This window comes from Nerophis lumbriciformis, linkage group LG25 (assembly GCF_033978685.3).
Source record: "Nerophis lumbriciformis linkage group LG25, RoL_Nlum_v2.1, whole genome shotgun sequence".
Lineage (NCBI taxonomy): Eukaryota > Metazoa > Chordata > Actinopteri > Syngnathiformes > Syngnathidae > Nerophis > Nerophis lumbriciformis.
The window spans coordinates 3,897,503-3,916,880 of NC_084572.2; the positions used below are offsets into that span (position 1 = coordinate 3,897,503).

At 36.6% G+C, this 19,378-nt stretch overlaps 1 protein-coding gene across 1 annotated transcript; it reads right to left on the reverse strand.

The window, feature by feature from the left end:
- Positions 1-434: 434 nt before the first annotated feature.
- LOC133621983 (homeodomain-interacting protein kinase 1-like) lies at positions 435-17,519 on the reverse strand. Its single transcript, XM_061984482.1, has 8 exons — positions 16,956-17,519; positions 1,727-1,915; positions 1,471-1,652; positions 1,288-1,411; positions 1,090-1,221; positions 955-1,017; positions 680-861; positions 435-607 (listed from the first exon to the last, which is right to left on the reverse strand). Exons 1-8 carry the CDS (start codon positions 17,229-17,231, stop codon positions 520-522), a joined length of 1,236 nt encoding a protein of 411 aa, XP_061840466.1. The 5' UTR covers positions 17,232-17,519; the 3' UTR covers positions 435-519.
- Positions 17,520-19,378: the final 1,859 nt, after the last annotated feature.

The window sequence follows — 19,378 nt, forward strand, 5'->3', positions numbered from 1 at the left end:
CACAGTAAGTTTGTTTATTAAGCCAGTTAGTGTTTTGTTTAATTGTTCATAGTTTCTGCCAATGTGCAAGTTTTGTGTTTTATAGTCTAGTTTTGTACCTCCGCCCCTGTGCGCGCTTTTTGTTTGATCCTTTCTTTGTAGTTATAGTGTTAAATAAATCATGTACCCACCTTCAAGCCATGTCCGATCCAAATTCTCTTGCATCTTGGGAAAACAAAAACTCCACAGTCCAAGTCATGACACTAACAGAGCATTGAACCTGTGCTAGCCATGGAAGCTGAGATGTATTCAATGTTCTACAGGGGGATTAAAAAGCACTTATCTAAATTGAATGGGACTTCCTGTCCTGTCCTGTGGTGCGTGACAAGGAGTGCCCGTATAAACTAACCCGACAAAGTAGATTTACAACGCTGTAGTTTCTGTATATTGTTTTTTTGTTTCGATAAAATACATTCCACAAAACAAAACAGTCTTTGTTTGTCCTGGTTTTCTATGAATCCTCAACCGTCTGGCGCGTTGTCAAGCGGTTTCTGACTGCTGGACGTCTCCTTGGTTTAAAACGGACTGGGCTAAATGTTCGTTGAGGAGGTCTCTGGAGGATTTGACACTGGAAAACAACCAAGGCCTTAGTCAGGTTATCTACCCCCAGGAACCACACAAGACCATCCGGGCTTCTTACTATTGGCAGTCGGTAAAGTCCCCGACCAGGTGGCTCATCGTGATGAAGGGATGCTGGAGGAGCTGCTGCGGTTTGATCCTTTCCGTGGGATCCAGTTGCAGCATCTTCACCAGCAGCTCCACGAAGCTCCTCTTGTCCAGGTCGTCGGCTCGGGCGTCCTCTCCGCTGAGTTCCTCGGAGCCCTCGGAAACAAAAACGTCAGGACAGTCTGATCGGGATCGGGGCGGCGCGTCTCTCATACTGAGGATCTTTGGCCGGAGTTTGCAGAAACTTACCTCCAGAAGGTCAGTGAGGCTGTTGAGGGTGCAGGGTCTGCAAGCCCAAGTGTGCAAGTATGACTAAATAGGGTGGATCGCAGTAATTGATTACTCTAGACTCAAAACAAAATAGACGGATGCAACTTTGCGTACCCTAAATATCCAAAGGTCAGGCTTCTTTTGCTCGCTCCTTGCACTGTAATGTTGGAAGAACTGTTTGGTGTACGCCCCGGTGTTCAGCAGGTGGTTTGGCGGCTTTCCTATGATGCGCAGTATGTGTCTCATCTATCGGGAGAATCATTTTGGTGCATGTTGGAAATGAAACCACGGACCATTTAGAGTAAGACTCACCATGTCGAACTCGTCGTTGCTGGGGAACAACGCTTTGCCCATGAAGAGTTCCGCCGCAATACAGCCGAGAGACCAGATGTCGATGGCCTCGTTGAAGGAAGCCCCCAGCAGGATCTCTGGGGACCTTTGAGAAATATCATAAAGAAACCAGCACCGAAAAAGACGTCGAAAGTGAAAGTGTACCTGAACCACAGCGTCTGCAGTTCGGGGCCCTTGCAGCGGTCTGAAATCAGAATGGCCGTACCAAAATCAATGACTTTAACCCTCAGCGGCTGATGCACATGATCTACTAGCATAATATTGTCTGGTTTCAGGTCTGTGTGGGCTATCCCGAGGCTCTTTAGGAGCTGCAGAGATAGAGCCACCTGAAATTGTGAGAGAATCATGTTCATGTCACACAAAGTAGGACAATTCTGTCGGTCCAAATGTTGACGCAAACCTGCTGCAGAATGGGCCGGATCTCCCTGAGCTCCAGACACGCTTTCATAGTGGTCTGGTACTGGTAGAGGCTCATGTCCAGCTTCTCAAACTCATGGCAGTAGTGGCCCTCGTGGACGAAAGAGCCATACCATTTGACGATGTTGTATTTTTCCAAGTTGAAGTTTTTCAGCAACTCTAGGGTCTCTACCTAGAGAGACAGCACACCACTCATGTCATATAGAAGATCTTTGACCAGGGTTTGGGTAATACTCAAAAACAGCAGTAATTGTGTAGTTGGTTCTTAAGAATTTGGGACTAGTTTTTGTGTATTTGTGTTTGACCAGTATTCGTGTTGTTGGTTATTAAACAGGAATAATTGTGTATTCTTTAAAAAAATCTGCATTAGTTTTTGTGTTCTTAATTCATAAAAACAGCAATATTTGCACTCTTGACATCAATATTTTGACCAGTATTTGTGTAGTTGGTTCTTTAAAACAGAAGCAATTGTATAGTTGGTTCTTAAAAATTTGGGACTAAATTTTGTGTATTTGTGTTTACCAGTATTTGTGTTGTTGGTTATTAAAAAACAGGAATAATTGTGTAGTTTGATCTTAAAAAAATTAAGATGTTTTTGTGTTGTTTGCTCATAAAAACAGCAATATTTGGACTATTGACAACGATATATTGACCAGTATTTGTGTAGTTGGTTCTTAAAAACAGAAGCAATTGTGTAGTTGGCTCATAAAAACAGCAATATTTTCACTCGACATCGATATTTTGACCAGTATTTGTGTAGTTGGTTTTATAAAATCTGGACTAGTTTCTGTGTATGTGTTTGAATAGTATTTGTGTTGTTGGTTCTTAAAAACAGCAGCACACTCTTGACGTAGATGGTCCTCAAAAACAGCTGGAACTCACATCATAGACATCTTTGACTAGTATTTGTGTTGTTGGTTATTGAAAAACAGGAATCATTGTGTAGTTGGTTCTTAAAAAAAAATCAGGATTCGTTTTTTTGTTGTTGGTTCATAAAAACAGCAATATTTGCACTCTTGACATCGATATTTTGACCAGCATTTGTGTAGTTGGTTCTAAAAAATCTGGACCAGTTTTTGTGCATTTGTGTTTGACTAGTATTTGTTAGTTGGTTAATAAAGAAATCAAGATTAGTTTTTGTGATTTTGTGTTGTTGGTTCATAAAAACAGCAATATTTGCAGTCTTGACATCGATATTTTGACCAGTATTTGTGTAGTTGGTTCTTTAAAAAATCAGGATTGGTTTTTGTGTTTTCGTGTTGTTTGTTCATAAAAACAGCAATATTTGCACTATTGACAACGATATTTTGACCAGTATTTGTGTAGTTGGTTCATAAAAACAGCAATATTTGCACTCTTGACATCGATATTTTGACCAGTATTTGTGTAGTTGGTTTTATAAAATCTGGACTAGTTTTTATGTATTTGTGTTTGAATAGTATTTGTGTTGTTGGTTCTTAAAAACAGCAGCACACTCTTGACGTAGATGGTCCTCAAAAACAGCTGGCACTCACGTCATAGACATCTTTGAATAGTATTTGTGTTGTTGGTTATTCAAAAACAGGAATCATTGTGTAGTTGGTTTAAAAAAAAAAAAAACAGGATTAGTTTTTGTGTTGTTGGTTCATAAAAACAGCAATATTTGCACTCTTGATATCGATATTTTGACCAGTATTTGTGTAGTTGGTTCTAAAAAATCTGGACTAGTTTTTGTGTATTTGTGTTTAACTAGTATTTGTGTTGTTGGTTCTTAAAAACAGCAGCCTGCTCTTGACATAGATGGTAGATGGTCCTCAAAAACAGCTGGCACTCACGTCAGAGACATCTTTGACTAGTATTTGTGTTGTTGGTTATTCAAAAACAGGAATTATTGTGTAGTTGGTTCTTTAAAAAAAAAATCAGGATTAGTTTTTGTGTTGTTGGTTCATAAAAACAGCAATATTTGCACTGTTGATATCGATATTTTGACCAGTATTTGTGTAGTTGGTTCTAAAAAATCTGGACAAGTTTTTGTGCATTTGTGTTTGACTAGTATTTGTTAGTTGGTTATTAAAGAAATCAAGATTAGTTTTTGTGATTTTGTGTTGTTGGTTCCTAAAAACAGCAATATTTGCAGTCTTGACATCGATATTTTGACCAGTATTTGTGTAGTTGGTTCTTTAAAAAATCAGGATTGGTTTTTGTGTTTTCGTGTTGTTTGTTCATAAAAACAGCAATATTTGCACTATTGACAACGATATATTGACCAGTATTTGTGTAGTTGGTTCTTAAAAACAGAAGCAATTGTGTAGTTGGTTCATAAAAACAGCAATATTTTCACTCGACATCGATATTTTGACCAGTATTTGTGTAGTTGGTTTTATAAAATCTGGACTAGTTTCTGTGTGTGTTTGAATAGTATTTGTGTTGTTGGTTCTTAAAAACAGCAGCACACTCTTGACGTAGATGGTCCTCAAAAACAGCTGGAACTCACATCATAGACATCTTTGACTAGTATTTGTGTTGTTGGTTATTGAAAAACAGGAATCATTGTGTAGTTGGTTCTTAAAAAAAAAATCAGGATTCGTTTTTTTGTTGTTGGTTCATAAAAACAGCAATATTAGCACTCTTGACATCGATATTTTGACCAGCATTTGTGTAGTTGGTTCTAAAAAATCTGGACAAGTTTTTGTGCACTTGTGTTTGACTAGTATTTGTTAGTTGGTTATTAAAGAAATCAAGATTAGTTTTTGTTATTTTGTGTTGTTGGTTCATAAAAACAGCAATACTTGCAGTCTTGACATCGATATTTTGACCAGTATTTGTGTAGTTGGTTCTTTAAAAAATCAGGATTGGTTTTTGTGTTTTCGTGTTGTTTGTTCATAAAAACAGCAATATTTGCACTATTGACAACGATATTTTGACCAGTATTTGTGTAGTTGGTTCATAAAAACAGCAATATTTGCACTCTTGACATCGATATTTTGACCAGTATTTGTGTAGTTGGTTTTATAAAATCTGGACTAGTTTTTATGTATTTGTGTTTGAATAGTATTTGTGTTGTTGGTTCTTAAAAACAGCAGCACACTCTTGACGTAGATGGTCCTCAAAAACAGCTGGAACTCACATCATAGACATCTTTGACTAGTATTTGTGTTGTTGGTTATTGAAAAACAGGAATCATTGTGTAGTTGGTTCTTAAAAAAAAAATCAGGATTCGTTTTTTTGTTGTTGGTTCATAAAAACAGCAATATTTGCACTCTTGACATCGATATTTTGACCAGCATTTGTGTAGTTGGTTCTAAAAAATCTGGACAAGTTTTTGTGCATTTGTGTTTGACTAGTATTTGTTAGTTGGTTATTAAAGAAATCAAGATTAGTTTTTGTGATTTTGTGTTGTTGGTTCATAAAAACAGCAATATTTGCAGTCTTGACATCGATATTTTGACCAGTATTTGTGTAGTTGGTTCTTTAAAAAATCAGGATTGGTTTGTGTTTTCGTGTTGTTTGTTCATAAAAACAGCAATATTTGCACTATTGACAACGATATTTTGATTAGTATTTGTGTAGTTGGTTCTTAAAAACAAGCAATTGTGTAGTTGGTTCATAAAAACAGCAATATTTGCACTCTTGACATCGATATTTTGACCAGTATTTGTGTAGTTGGTTTTATAAAATCTGGACTAGTTTTTATGTATTTGTGTTTGAATAGTATTTGTGTTGTTGGTTCTTAAAAACAGCAGCACACTCTTGACGTAGATAGTCCTCAAAAACAGCTGGCACTCACGTCATAGACATCTTTGAATAGTATTTGTGTTGTTGGTTATTCAAAAACAGGAATCATTGTGTAGTTGGTTCTTTAAAAAAAAAATCAGGATTCGTTTTTGTGTTGTTGGTTCATAAAAACAGCAATATTTGCACTCTTGATATCGATATTTTGACCAGTATTTGTGTAGTTGGTTCTAAAAAATCTGGACTAGTTTTTGTGTATTTGTGTTTGACTAGTATTTGTGTTGTTGGTTCTTAAAAACAGCAGCCTGCTCTTGACATAGATGGTAGATGGTCCTCAAAAACAGCTGGTACTCATGTCAGACATCTTTGACTAGTATTTGTGTTGTTGGTTAATCAAAAACAGGAATCATTGTGTAGTTGGTTCTTTAAAAAAAATCAGGATTAGTTTTTGTGTTGTTGGTTCATAAAAACAGCAATATTTGCACTCTTGATATCGATATTTTGACCAGTATTTGTGTAGTTGGTTCTAAAAAACCCGGACTAGTTTTTGTGTATTTGTGTTTGACTAGTATTTGTTAGTTGGTTATTAAAGAAATCAGGATTAGTTTTTGTGTTTTTGTGTTGTTGGTTCATAAAAACAGCAATATTTGCAGTTTTGACATCGATATTTTGACCAGTATTTGTGTAGTTGGTTTAAAAAAAAATCAGGATTGGTTTTTGTGTTTTCGTGTTGTTTGTTCATAAAAACAGCAATATTTGCTCTATTGACATCGATATTTTGACCAGTATTTGTGTAGTTGGTTTTATAAAATCTGCACTAGTTTTTGTGTATTTGTGTTTGAATAGTATTTGTGTTGTTGGTTCTTAAAAACAGCAGCACACTCTTGACGTAGATAGTCCTCAAAAACAGCTGGCACTCACGTCATAGACATCTTTGAATAGTATTTGTGTTGTTGGTTATTCAAAAACAGGAATCATTGTGTAGTTGGTCCTTTAAAAAAAAAAATCAGGATTCGTTTTTGTGTTGTTGGTTCATAAAAACAGCAATATTTGCACTCTTGATATCGATATTTTGACCAGTATTTGTGTAGTTGGTTCTAAAAAATCTGGACTAGTTTTTGTGTATTTGTGTTTGACTAGTATTTGTGTTGTTGGTTCTTAAAAACAGCAGCCTGCTCTTGACATAGATGGTAGATGGTCCTCAAAAACAGCTGGTACTCATGTCAGACATCTTTGACTAGTATTTGTGTTGTTGGTTAATCAAAAACAGGAATCATTGTGTAGTTGGTTCTTTAAAAAAAATCAGGATTAGTTTTTGTGTTGTTGGTTCATAAAAACAGCAATATTTGCACTCTTGATATCGATATTTTGACCAGTATTTGTGTAGTTGGTTCTAAAAAACCCGGACTAGTTTTTGTGTATTTGTGTTTGACTAGTATTTGTTAGTTGGTTATTAAAGAAATCAGGATTAGTTTTTGTGTTTTTGTGTTGTTGGTTCATAAAAACAGCAATATTTGCAGTTTTGACATCGATATTTTGACCAGTATTTGTGTAGTTGGTTTAAAAAAAAATCAGGATTGGTTTTTGTGTTTTCGTGTTGTTTGTTCATAAAAACAGCAATATTTGCTCTATTGACATCGATATTTTGACCAGTATTTGTGTAGTTGGTTTTATAAAATCTGCACTAGTTTTTGTGTATTTGTGTTTGAATAGTATTTGTGTTGTTGGTTCTTAAAAACAGCAGCACACTCTTGACATAGATGGTCCTCAAAAACAGCTGGCACTCACATCATAGACATCTTTGACTAGTATTTGTGTTGTTGGTTATTCAAAAACAGGAATCATTGTGTAGTTGGTTCTTTAAAAAAATCAAGATTAGTTTTTGTGTTGTGGGTTCATAAAAACAGCAATATTTGCACTCTTCATATCAATATTTTGACTAGTATTTGTGTAGTTGGTTCTAAAAAATCTGGACTAGTTTTTGTGTATTTATGTTTGAATAGTATTTGTGTTGTTGGTTCTTAAAAACAGCAGCACACTCTTGACGTAGATGGTCCTCAAAAACAGCTGGCACTCACGTCATAGACATCTTTGACTAGTATTTGTGTTGTTGGTTAATCAAAAACAGGAATCATTGTGTAGTTGGTTCTTTAAAAAAAAATCAGGATTAGTTTTTGTGTTGTTGGTTCATAAAAACAGCAATATTTACACTCTTGATATCGATATTTTGACCAGTATTTGTGTAGTTGGTTCTAAAAAATCTGGACTAGTTTTTGTGTATTTGTGTTTGACTAGTATTTCTTAGTTGATTATTAAAGAAATCAGGATTAGTTTGTGTTTTTGTGTTGCTGGTTCATAAAAACAGCAATATTTGCACTATTGACAACAATATATTGACCAGTATTTGTGTAGTTGGTTCTTAAAAACAGAAGCAATTGTGTAGTTGGTTCATAAAAACAGCAATATTTTCACTCAACATCGATATTTTGACCAGTATTTGAGTAGTTGGTTTTATAAAATCTGGACTAGTTTCTGTGTATTTGTTTGAATAGTATTTGTGTTGTTAGTTCTTAAAAACAGCAGCACACTCTTGACGTAGATGGTCCTCAAAAACAGCTGGCACTCACGTCATAGACATCTTTGACTAGTATTTGTGTTGTTGGTTATTCAAAAACAGGAATCATTGTGTAGTTGGTTCTTTAAAAAAAATCAGGATTAGTTTTTGTGTTGTTGGTTCATAAAAACAGCAATATTTGCACTCTTGATATCAATATTTTGACCAGTATTTGTGTAGTTGGTTCTAAAAAATCTGGACTAGTTTTTGTGTATTTATGTTTGAATAGTATTTGTGTTGTTGGTTCTTAAAAACAGCAGCACACTCTTGACGTAGATGGTCCTCAAAAACAGCTGGCACTCACGTCATAGACATCTTTGACTAGTATTTGTGTTGTTGGTTATTCAAAAACAGGAATCATTGTGTAGTTGGTTCTTTAAAAAAAATCAGGATTAGTTTTTGTGTTGTTGGTTCATAAAAACAGCAATATTTGCACTCTTGACATTGATATTTTGACCAGTATTTGTGTAGTTGGTTCTAAAAAATCTGGACTAGTTTTTGTGTATTTGTGTTTGACTAGTATTTGTGTCATTGGTTCTTAAAAACAGCAGCCTGCTCTTGAAACAGATGGTAGATGGTCCTCAAAAACAGCTGGCACTCATGTCATAGACATCTTTGACTTGTATTTGTGATTAAAAAAAATAAAAAACAGCAGGTGCTCCTGCCAGAGGTGGTTGACTAGTATTTGTGTAGTTGGTCCTTAAAAACCGCAGGGAGCTCCTAACATTCAAAACATTGACTAGGATTTGGTTCCTAACAACAGCAGGACACTTCTGTCATATTGATCTTTCAACAGAAAGTGCTCCTGTAATGTAAAGGATCTTTGACCATGTTTTCTTTAGGTTTAGGTCTTTAAAAACAGCAAAGCACATTTGTCGAAGATCTTTGACTAATGTTTTTATAAGATCCCAAAAACAGCTTTGCGCACCTGTGATTTATTTTGTTTGTGTATGTACTCCTGTTTTCAGGATCCATAAAAAGAGCAAAATGCACATGGCCACGAAATCTTCCGACTAGCCTTTATGCAGTTGGTCCTCAAAAACAGCAGGGCACTCCTGTTGTATAGAAGATCTTTGACCAGCGTCTGTGTAGTTTGTCCTCAAAAGTAGTCGTGTATTGGTTTTTTAATAGAAAGCACTTCTGTCATGTGGAGGATCTTTGACCAGGTTTTTTTTTTTAGTTAGATCCTTAAAAATGAAGTGCACCTGTTAGAGATTTTTATTTATTTATTTTTTTACTACGTTTGTGGATTAAATCCTTAAAAACTGCAAAGCACACTTGTCATACAGGGGATTTTCTAACCATTGTTTTTGCATTAGATCCTTAAAAACTGCAAAGCGCACTTGTCAGACAGGGGATTTTTGACTCCTGTTTTTGCCTTAGATCCTTAAAAACTGCACATACACAGGATTTTTGACTACTGTTTTTGCCTTAGATCCTTAGAAACTGCAAAACACACTTGTGATACAGAGGATTTTTTAACTATTGTTTTTGCATTAGATCCTTAAAAACTGCAAAGCACACTTGTCATACAGGGGATTTTTGACTTCTGTTTTTGCCTTAGATCCTTAAAAACTGCAAAGCACACTTGTTGTACAGGGACTTTTTTAACCATTGTTTTTTCATTAGATCCTTAACAACTGCAAAGCACATTTGTCATACAGGGGATTTTTGACCTTGGTTTTGGCATTTGATTCTTAAAAACTGCAAAGGGAATTTTTGACTACTGTTTTTGCATTAGATCCTTTAAAACTGCAAAGCACACCTCATACACAGAATTTTTGACTACTGTTTTTGCATTAGATCCTTAAAAACCGCAAAGCACACCTGTCATACAGGGGATATTTTAACCATTGTTTTTGCATTAGATCCTTAAAAACGGCAAAGCATACTTGTCATACAGGGACTTTTTTAACCAATGTTTTTGCATTAGATCCTTAACTGCAAAGCACATTTGTTATACAATGGATTTTTGACCTTGGTTTTGGCATTTGATTCTTAAAAACGGCAAAGCACACCTGTCAAACAGGGAATTTTTGACTACTGTTTTTGCCTTGGATCCTTTAAAACTGCAAAGCACACTTGTCGTACAGGGGATTTTTTTTACTACTGTTTTTGCATTAGAATCTTAAAAACTGCAAAGCACACTTGTCATACAGGGGATTCTTTAACCATTGTTTTTGCATTAGATCCTTAAAAACTGCAAAGCACACTTGTCATACAGGGGATTTTTTAACCATTGTTTTTGCATTAGATCCTTAAAAACTGCAAAGCACACTTATCATACAGGAGATTTTTTAACCATTGTTTTTGCATTAGATCCTTAACAACTGCAAAGCGCACTTGTCATACAGGGGATTTTTGACTACTGTTTTTGCCTTACATCCTTAAAAACTGCAAAGCACACTTTTCATACAGGGGATTTGTGACTACTGTTGTTGCCTTAGAACCTTAAAAACTGCAAAGCACACCTGTCATAGAGGGGATTTTTTAACTTGGTTTTGGCATTTGATTCTTAAAAACTGCTAAGCGAACTTGTCATACAGGGGATTTTGGACTGCTGTTTTTGCTTTAGATCCTTAAAAACTGCAAAGCACACTTGTCATACAGGGAATTTTTTAACCATTGTTTTTTCATTATATCCTTAAAAACTGCAAAGCACACTTGTCATACAGGGGATTTTTGACTACTGTTTTTGCCTTAGATCCTTAAAAACGGCAAAGCACACTTGTCATACAGGGAATTTTAGACTACTGTTTTTGATTTAGATCCTTTGAAACTGCAAAGCACACTTGTCATACAGGGAATTTTTTACTACTGTTTTTGCCTTAGAACCTTAAAAACTGCAAAGCACACTTGTCACACGGGATTTTTTTTAACCATTGTTTTTGCATTAGATCCTCAACAACTGCAAAGCGCACTTGTCATACAGGGGATTTTTGACTACTGTTTTTGCCTTAGATCCTTAAAAACGGCAAAGCACACTTGTCATACAGGGAATTTTAGACTACTGTTTTTGATTTATATCCTTTGAAACTGCAAAGCACACTTGTCATACAGGGAATTTTTTTACTACTGTTTTTGCCTTAGAACCTTAAAAACTGCAAAGCACACTTGTCATACAGGGGATATTTTAACCATTGTTTTTGTATTAGATCCTTAAAAACTGCAAAGCGCACTTGTCGTACAGGGGATTTTTGACCTTGGTTTTGGCATTTGATTCTTAAAAACTGCAAAGCGCACTTGTCATACAGGGAATTTTTGATCTTGGTTATGGCATTTGTCAAGTTGTCATACAGGGGATTTTTTTAACCATTGTTTTTGTATTAGATCCTTAACAACTGCAAAGCGCACTTGTCATACAGGGGATTTTTTAACCATTGTTTTTGTATTAGATCCTTAACAACTGCAAAGCGCACTTGTCATACAGGGGATTTTTGACTACTGTTGTTGCCTTAGAACCTTAAAAACTGCAAAGCACACTTGTCATACAGGGGATTTTGGACTACTGTTTTTGCCTTGGATCCTTAAAAACTGCAAAGCACATTTGTCAAGTTGTCATACAGGGGATTTTTGACTACTGTTGTTGCCTTAGAACCTTAAAAACAGCAAAGCACACTTGTCATACAGAGGATTTTGGACTACTGTTTTTGCCTTGGATCCTTAAAAACTGCAAAGCACACTTGTCATACAGGGGATTGTGGACTACTGTTTTTGCCTTGGATCCTTAAAAACTGCAAAGCACATTTGTCAAGTTGTCATACAGGGGATGTTTGATTACTGTTGTTGACTTAGAACTTTAAAAACTGCAAAGCACACTTGTCATACAGGGGATTTTGGACTACTGTTTTTCCCTTGGATCTTTAAAAACTGCAAAGCACACTTGTCATAGAGGGGATTTTTTACCTTGGTTTTGGCATTTGATTCTTAAAAACTGCTAAGCGCACTTGTCATACAGGGGATTTTAGACTGCTGTTTTTGCTTTAGAACCTTAAAAACGGCAAAGCACACTTGTCATACAGGGAATTTTTTAACCATTGTTTTTTCATTATATCCTTAAAAACTGCAAAACACTTGTTATACAGGGGATTTTTGACTACTGTTTTTGCCTTAGATCCTTAAAAACGGCAAAGCACACTTGTCATACAGGGAATTTTAGACTACTGTTTTTGATTTAGATCCTTTGAAACTGCAAAGCACACTTGTCATACAGGGAATTTTTTACTACTGTTTTTGCCTTAGAACCTTAAAAACGGCAAAGCACACTTGTCATACAGGGGATATTTTAACCATTGTTTTTGCATTAGATCCTCAACAACTGCAAAGCGCACTTGTCATACAGGGGATTTTTGACTACTGTTTTTGCCTTAGATCCTTAAAAACGGCAAAGCACACTTGTCATACAGGGAGTTTTAGACTACTGTTTTTGATTTAGATCCTTTGAAACTGCAAAGCACACTTGTCATACAGGGAATTTTTTACTACTGTTTTTGCCTTAGAACCTTAAAAACTGCAAAGGACACTTGTCAAACAGGGGATATTTTAACCATTGTTTTTGCATTAGATCCTTAAAAACTGCAAAGCGCACTTGTCATACAGGGGATTTTTGACCTTGGTTTTGGCATTTGATTCTTAAAAACTGCAAAGCGCACTTGTCATACAGGGAATTTTTGATCTTGGTTTTGGCATTTGATTTTAAAAAACGGCAAAGCACACTTGTCATACAGGGGAGTTTTTTTAACCATTGTTTTTGCATTAGATCCTTAACAACTGCAACGCACACTTGTCATACAGGCGATTTTGACTACTGTTGTTGCCTTAGAACCTTAAAAACTGCAAAGCACACTTGTCATACAGGGGATTTTGGACTACTGTTTTTGCCTTGGATCCTTAAAAACTGCAAAGCACACTTGTCACACAGGATTTTTTTAACCATTGTTTTTGCATTAGATCCTTAACAACTGCAAAGCGCACTTGTCATACAGGGGATTTTTGACTACTGTTATTGCCTTAGAACCTTAAAAGCTGCAAAGCACACCTGTCATACAGGGGTTTTTTGACCTTGGTTTTGGCATTTGATTCTTAAAAACTGCAAAGTGCACTTGTCATACAGGGGATTTTGGACTACTGTTTTTGCCTTAGATCCTTAAAAACTGCAAAGCACAGCTGTCATACAAGGGCTTTTTAACCATTGTTTTTGCATTAGATCCTTAAAAACTGCAAAGCGCACTTGTCATGCAGGGGATTTTTGACCTTGGTTTTGGCATTTGATTCTTAAAAACTGCAAAGCGCACTTGTCATACAGGGAATTTTTGATCTTGGTTTTGGCATTTGATTTTAAAAAACGGCAAAGCACACTTGTCATACAGGGGAGTTTTTTTAACCATTGTTTTTGCATTAGATCCTTAACAACTGCAACGCACACTTGTCATACAGGGGATTTTGACTACTGTTGTTGCCTTAGAACCTTAAAAACTGCAAAGCACACTTGTCATACAGGGGATTTTGGACTACTGTTTTTGCCTTGGATCCTTAAAAACTGCAAAGCACACTTGTCACACAGGATTTTTTTAACCATTGTTTTTGCATTAGATCCTTAACAACTGCAAAGCGCACTTGTCATACAGGGGATTTTTGACTACTGTTATTGCCTTAGAACCTTAAAAGCTGCAAAGCACACCTGTCATACAGGGGGTTTTTGACCTTGGTTTTGGCATTTGATTCTTAAAAACTGCAAAGTGCACTTGTCATACAGGGGATTTTGGACTACTGTTTTTGCCTTAGATCCTTAAAAACTGCAAAGCACATTTGTCAAGTTGTCATACAGGGGATTTTTGACTACTGTTGTTGCCTTAGAACCTTAAAAACTGCAAAGCACACTTGTCATACAGGGGATTTTGGACTACTGTTTTTGCCTTGGATCCTTACAAACTGCAGAGCACACTTGTCATACAGGAGATTTTGGACTAATGTTTTTGCCTTGGATCCTTAAAAACCGCAAAGCACACTTGCCATACAGGGGATTTTGGACTACTGTTTTTGCCTTGGATCCTTAAAAACTGCAAAGCACGCTTGTCATACAGGGGATTTTGGACTACTGTTGTTGCCTTAGAACCTTAAAAACCGCAAAGCACATTTGTCAAGTTGTCATACAGGGGATTTTTGACTACTGTTGTTGACTTAGAACTTTAAAAACTGCAAAGCACACTTGTCATACAGGGGATTTTGGACTACTGTTTTTGCCTTGGATCCTTAAAAACGGCAAAGCACACTTGTCATACAGGGGATTTTGGACTACTGTTGTTGCCTTAGAACCTTAAAAACTGCAAAGCACACTTGTCATACAGGGGATTTTGGACTACTGTTTTTGCCTTGGATCCTTAAAAACTGCAAAGCACACTTGTCATACAGGGGATTTTGGACTACTGTTGTTGCCTTAAAACCTTAAAAACTGCAAAGCACATTTGTCAAGTTGTCATACAGGGGATTTTTGACTACTGTTGTTGACTTAGAACTTTAAAAACTGCAAAGCACACTTGTCATACAGGGGATTTTGGACTACTGTTTTTGCCTTGGATCCTTAAAAACGGCAAAGCACACTTGTCATACAGGGGATTTTGGACTACTGTTGTTGCCTTAGAACCTTAAAAACTGCAAAGCACACTTGTCATACAGGGGATTTTGGACTACTGTTTTTGCCTTGGATCCTTAAAAACTGCAAAGCACACTTGTCATACAGGGGATTTTGGACTACTGTTGTTGCCTTAGAACCTTAAAAACTGCAAAGCACACTTGTCATACAGGGGATTTTGGACTACTGTTTTTGCCTTGGATCCTTAAAAACTGCAAAGCACACTTGTCATACATGGGATTTTGGACTACTGTTTTTGCCTTGGATCCTTAAAAACGGCAAAGCACATTTGTCAAGTTGTCATACAGGGGATTTTTGACTACTGTTGTTGACTTTGAACTTTAAAAACTGCAAAGCACACTTGTCATACAGGGGATTTTGGACTACTGTTTTTGCCTTGGATCCTTAAAAACTGCAAAGCACACTTGTCATACAGGGGATTTTGGACTACTGTTTTTGCCTTGGATCCTTAAAAACTGCAAAGCACATTTGTCAAGTTGTCATACAGGGGATTTTTGACTACAGTTGTTGACTTAGAACCTTAAAAACTGCAAAGCACACTTGTCATACAGGGGATTTTAGACTGCTGTTTTTGCTTTAGATCCTTAAAAACTGCAAAGCACACTAGTCATAGAGGGAATTTTTTAACCATTGTTTTTTCATTATATCCTTAAAAACTGCAAAGCACACTTGTCATACAGGGGATTTTGGACTACTGTTTTTGCCTTGGATCCTTAAACTGCAAAGCACACTTGTCACACAGGATTTTTTTAACCATTGTTTTTGCATTAGATCCTCAACAACTGCAAAGCGCACTTGTCATACAGGGGATTTTTGACTACTGTTTTTGCCTTAGATCCTTAAAAACGGCAAAGCACACTTGTCATACAGGGAATTTTAGACTACTGTTTTTGATTTAGATCCTTTGAAACTGCAAAGCACACTTGTCATACAGGGAATTTTTTACTACTGTTTTTGCCTCAGAACCTTAAAAACGGCAAAGCACACTTGTCATACAGGGGATATTTTAACCATTGTTTTTGCATTAGATCCTTAAAAACTGCAAAGCGCACTGATCGTACAGGGGATTTTTGACCTTGGTTTTGGCATTTGATTCTTAAAAACTGCAAAGCGCACTTGTCATACACGGAATTTTTGATCTTGGTTTTGGCATTTGATTTTAAAAAACTGCAAAGCACATTTGTCAAGTTGTCATACAGGGGATTTTTTTAACCATTGTTTTTGTATTAGATCCTTAACAACTGCAAAGCGCACTTGTCATACAGGGGATTTTTTAACCATTGTTTTTGTATTAGATCCTTAACAACTGCAAAGCGCACTTGTCATACAGGGGATTTTTGACTACTGTTGTTGCCTTAGAACCTTAAAAACTGCAAAGCACACTTGTCATACAGGGGATTTTGGACTACTGTTTTTGCCTTGGATCCTTAAAAACTGCAAAGCACATTTGTCAAGTTGTCATACAGGGGATTTTGAACTACTGATTTTGCCTTGGATCCTTAAAAACTGCAAAGCACACTTGTCATACAGGGGATTTTGGACTACTGTTTTTGCCTTGGATCCTTAAAAACTGAAAAGCACACTTGTCATACAGGGGATTTTGGACTACTGTTGTTGCCTTAAAACCTTAAAAACTGCAAAGCACATTTGTCAAGTTGTCATACAGGGGATTTTTGACTACTGTTGTTGACTTAGAACTTTAAAAACTGCAAAGCACACTTGTCATACAGGGGATTTTGGACTACTGTTTTTGCCTTGGATCCTTAAAAACGGCAAAGCACACTTGTCATACAGGGGATTTTGGACTACTGTTTTTGCCTTGGATCCTTAAAAACTGCAAAGCACACTTGTCATACAGGGGATTTTGGACTACTGTTTTTGCCTTGGATCCTTAAAAACCGCAAAGCACACTTGTCATACAGGGGATTTTGGACTACTGTTTTTGCCTTGGATCCTTAAAAACGGCAAAGCACACTTGTCATACAGGGGATTTTTGACCATTGTTTTTGCATTAGATCCCTAAAACTACAAACACACCTATCATACAGGGGATTTTGGACTACCGTTTTTGTATCAGATCCCTAAAAACAGCAAAGTGCACTGGCCATATAGAGTATTTTTGTGTTGTAGATGTCCCTTCACCTTCAGGGTGTACATCCTGTCAGTGTGTGGACGTGACAGGTGACCTAGGAAGACAGCGGGTTTAGGCGTCGAGCGAGCAAGTGGATCTGTTACCTCTTTCCGGGCGTCGACGTTGAACTTGGTCTCCATGATGATCTTCAGAGCCACGGAGTCGTTGTTGGACACGTTCTTGCAGTGGACGACGGTTCCGAAGGCCCCGCACCCCATGACGCTCTCCACCAGGTACTCCGAGGAGGGCGAGACGATCAGAGTCCCCACGTCCAGATGCAGGTCGTCTCCATAGGCGCTGCCGGGGGAACTGTGCTCGTCGTCGTCGTCGTCGTCGTCTTCGTCGTCACTCCATGCTCCGCAGTAGAAGGACACTGACATTTCACCCGCTGGCTAAAACCGACTGGGAGACTTAGTTCTTTGTACGCATGGCGTGCGTCCGCGTCTGGGCCGTGACCGCCATTCGCAACGACAGCTTTGCAGACGGGGGTCACTTCAGGCAAGACGGTGTACAAGATGGAGGCCGACCTCCTCACGGTTCATGATAAAGCGCCGGGAGGCCGCAAGCTCTGTATCCGTCTTTCCGTCACAGGAATGCTCGCCGCTGACAGCTCTGATGTGTCGTGTGATGACATCGCCTTCCCGTATCGGGTGAGTGGAGAAGCACGATGTCACCATGTCATCACGTCACCTGGGTAATTCCCTCTGGCGTTGACGGGCTCCCGAAATGATAATGACATCGGTGCTGTCTACCTCTTTTCTTACAGTCCTGACTCTCATTTGCACGTATTACAAACCCCAAAACCGGTTGTCACGTTGTGTGAATGGTAAATAAAAACAGAATACAATGATTTGCGAATCCTAGTGATGGGTCCGGCAACACCGATGCATCGGCGCATGCGTCGAGCTCATAGAGCAAAACCCTGTGTCGGTGCGCGTACCGCTTTTAGAAAGTCACGTGACCGATCATGAGCTGTTTTGGTCACGTGACCGATACGCCAACTGTGTCGCCTCCTCTGTGCCCTGTGAGCGGGTCTTTTCTACAGCCGGAGAAATAATAACTAAGAAGAGAAATCGTCTAAAATGTAATACGTCGGAAAAACTTTTTTTTTTTTTTTTAATAAAAATGTATAAAAAAATACAATTAAAAAAATTCCCAGTCCACAATCATCCACAACACGTTCTCTTAGATTTCCATGTTATGATACATGTTCACGTTATTTATTGACTGTATCTAAAAAAGATTAAAATATATTTTTTATTTAAATGAAGATATAAAATAATCCTAAATGAAATACGATGACTTGGTTTATATTATTGTATATACTAGGGCAGGGGTCACCAACGCGGTGCCCGCGGTCACCAGGTAGCCCGTAAGGACCAGATCAGTCGCCCGCTGGCCTGTTCTAAAAATAGCTCAAAGAGCAGCACTTACCAGTGAGCTGCCTCTATTTTTTAAATTGTATTTATTTACTGGCAAGCTGGTCTCGCTTTGCTCGACATTTTTAATTCTAAAAGAGACAAAACTCAAATAGAATTAGAAAATCCAAGAAAATATTTTAAAGACTTGGTCTTCACTTGGAATAAGCGGTAGAAAATGGATGGATGGATGGGTCTTCACTTGTTTAAATAAATTCATTTATTTTTTACTTTGCTTCTTATTACTTTTAAAATACAATTTTAGAGAAAAAATACAACCTTAAAAATGATTTTAGGATTTTTAAACAAATATACCTTTTTACCTTTTAAATTTCTTCCTCTTCTTTCCTGACAATTTAAATCAATGTTCAAGTAATTTTTTTAATTTTTTTATTGTAAAGAATAATAAATATTTTAGCTTCTGGTTTTTCGACGAAGAATATTTGTGAAATATTTCTTCAAACTTACTATGATTAAAATTCAAAAAAAATATTCTGGCAAATCTAGAAAATCTGTAGAATCAAATTTAAATCTTGTTTCAAATTATTTTGAATTTCTTTTAACATTTTTGTTCTGGAAAATCTAGAAGAAATACTGATTTGTCTTTGTTAGAAATATAGCTTGGTCCAATTTGTTAAATATTCTAACAAAGTGCAGATTGGATTTTAACCAATTTAAAACATGTCATCAAAATTCTAAAATGTATCTTAATCAGGAAAAATGACTAATGATGTTCCATAAATTCTTTTTTTAATTTTTTCAAAAAGATTCAAATTAGCTAGTTTTTCTCTTCTTTTTGTCGGTTGAATTTTGAATTTTAAAGAGTCGAAATTGAAGATAAACTATGTTTCAAAATTTTATTTTTATTTTTTTCGTGTTTTCTCCTAAACCGTTCAATTAAGTGTTTTTTTCATCATTTATTCTCTACAAAAAACCTTCCGTAAAAAGGAAAAAAAAATGTACGACGGAATGACAGACAGAAATACCCATTTTTTTAATATGTATACATTTATTTACTTAGCTATTCTTGTTTATTTTTTATTTTTATTTTTTTTTTATTTTTTTTTATTTTTTTTTTATGTCCTGTCCAGCTTCTCAGGCAAATCATA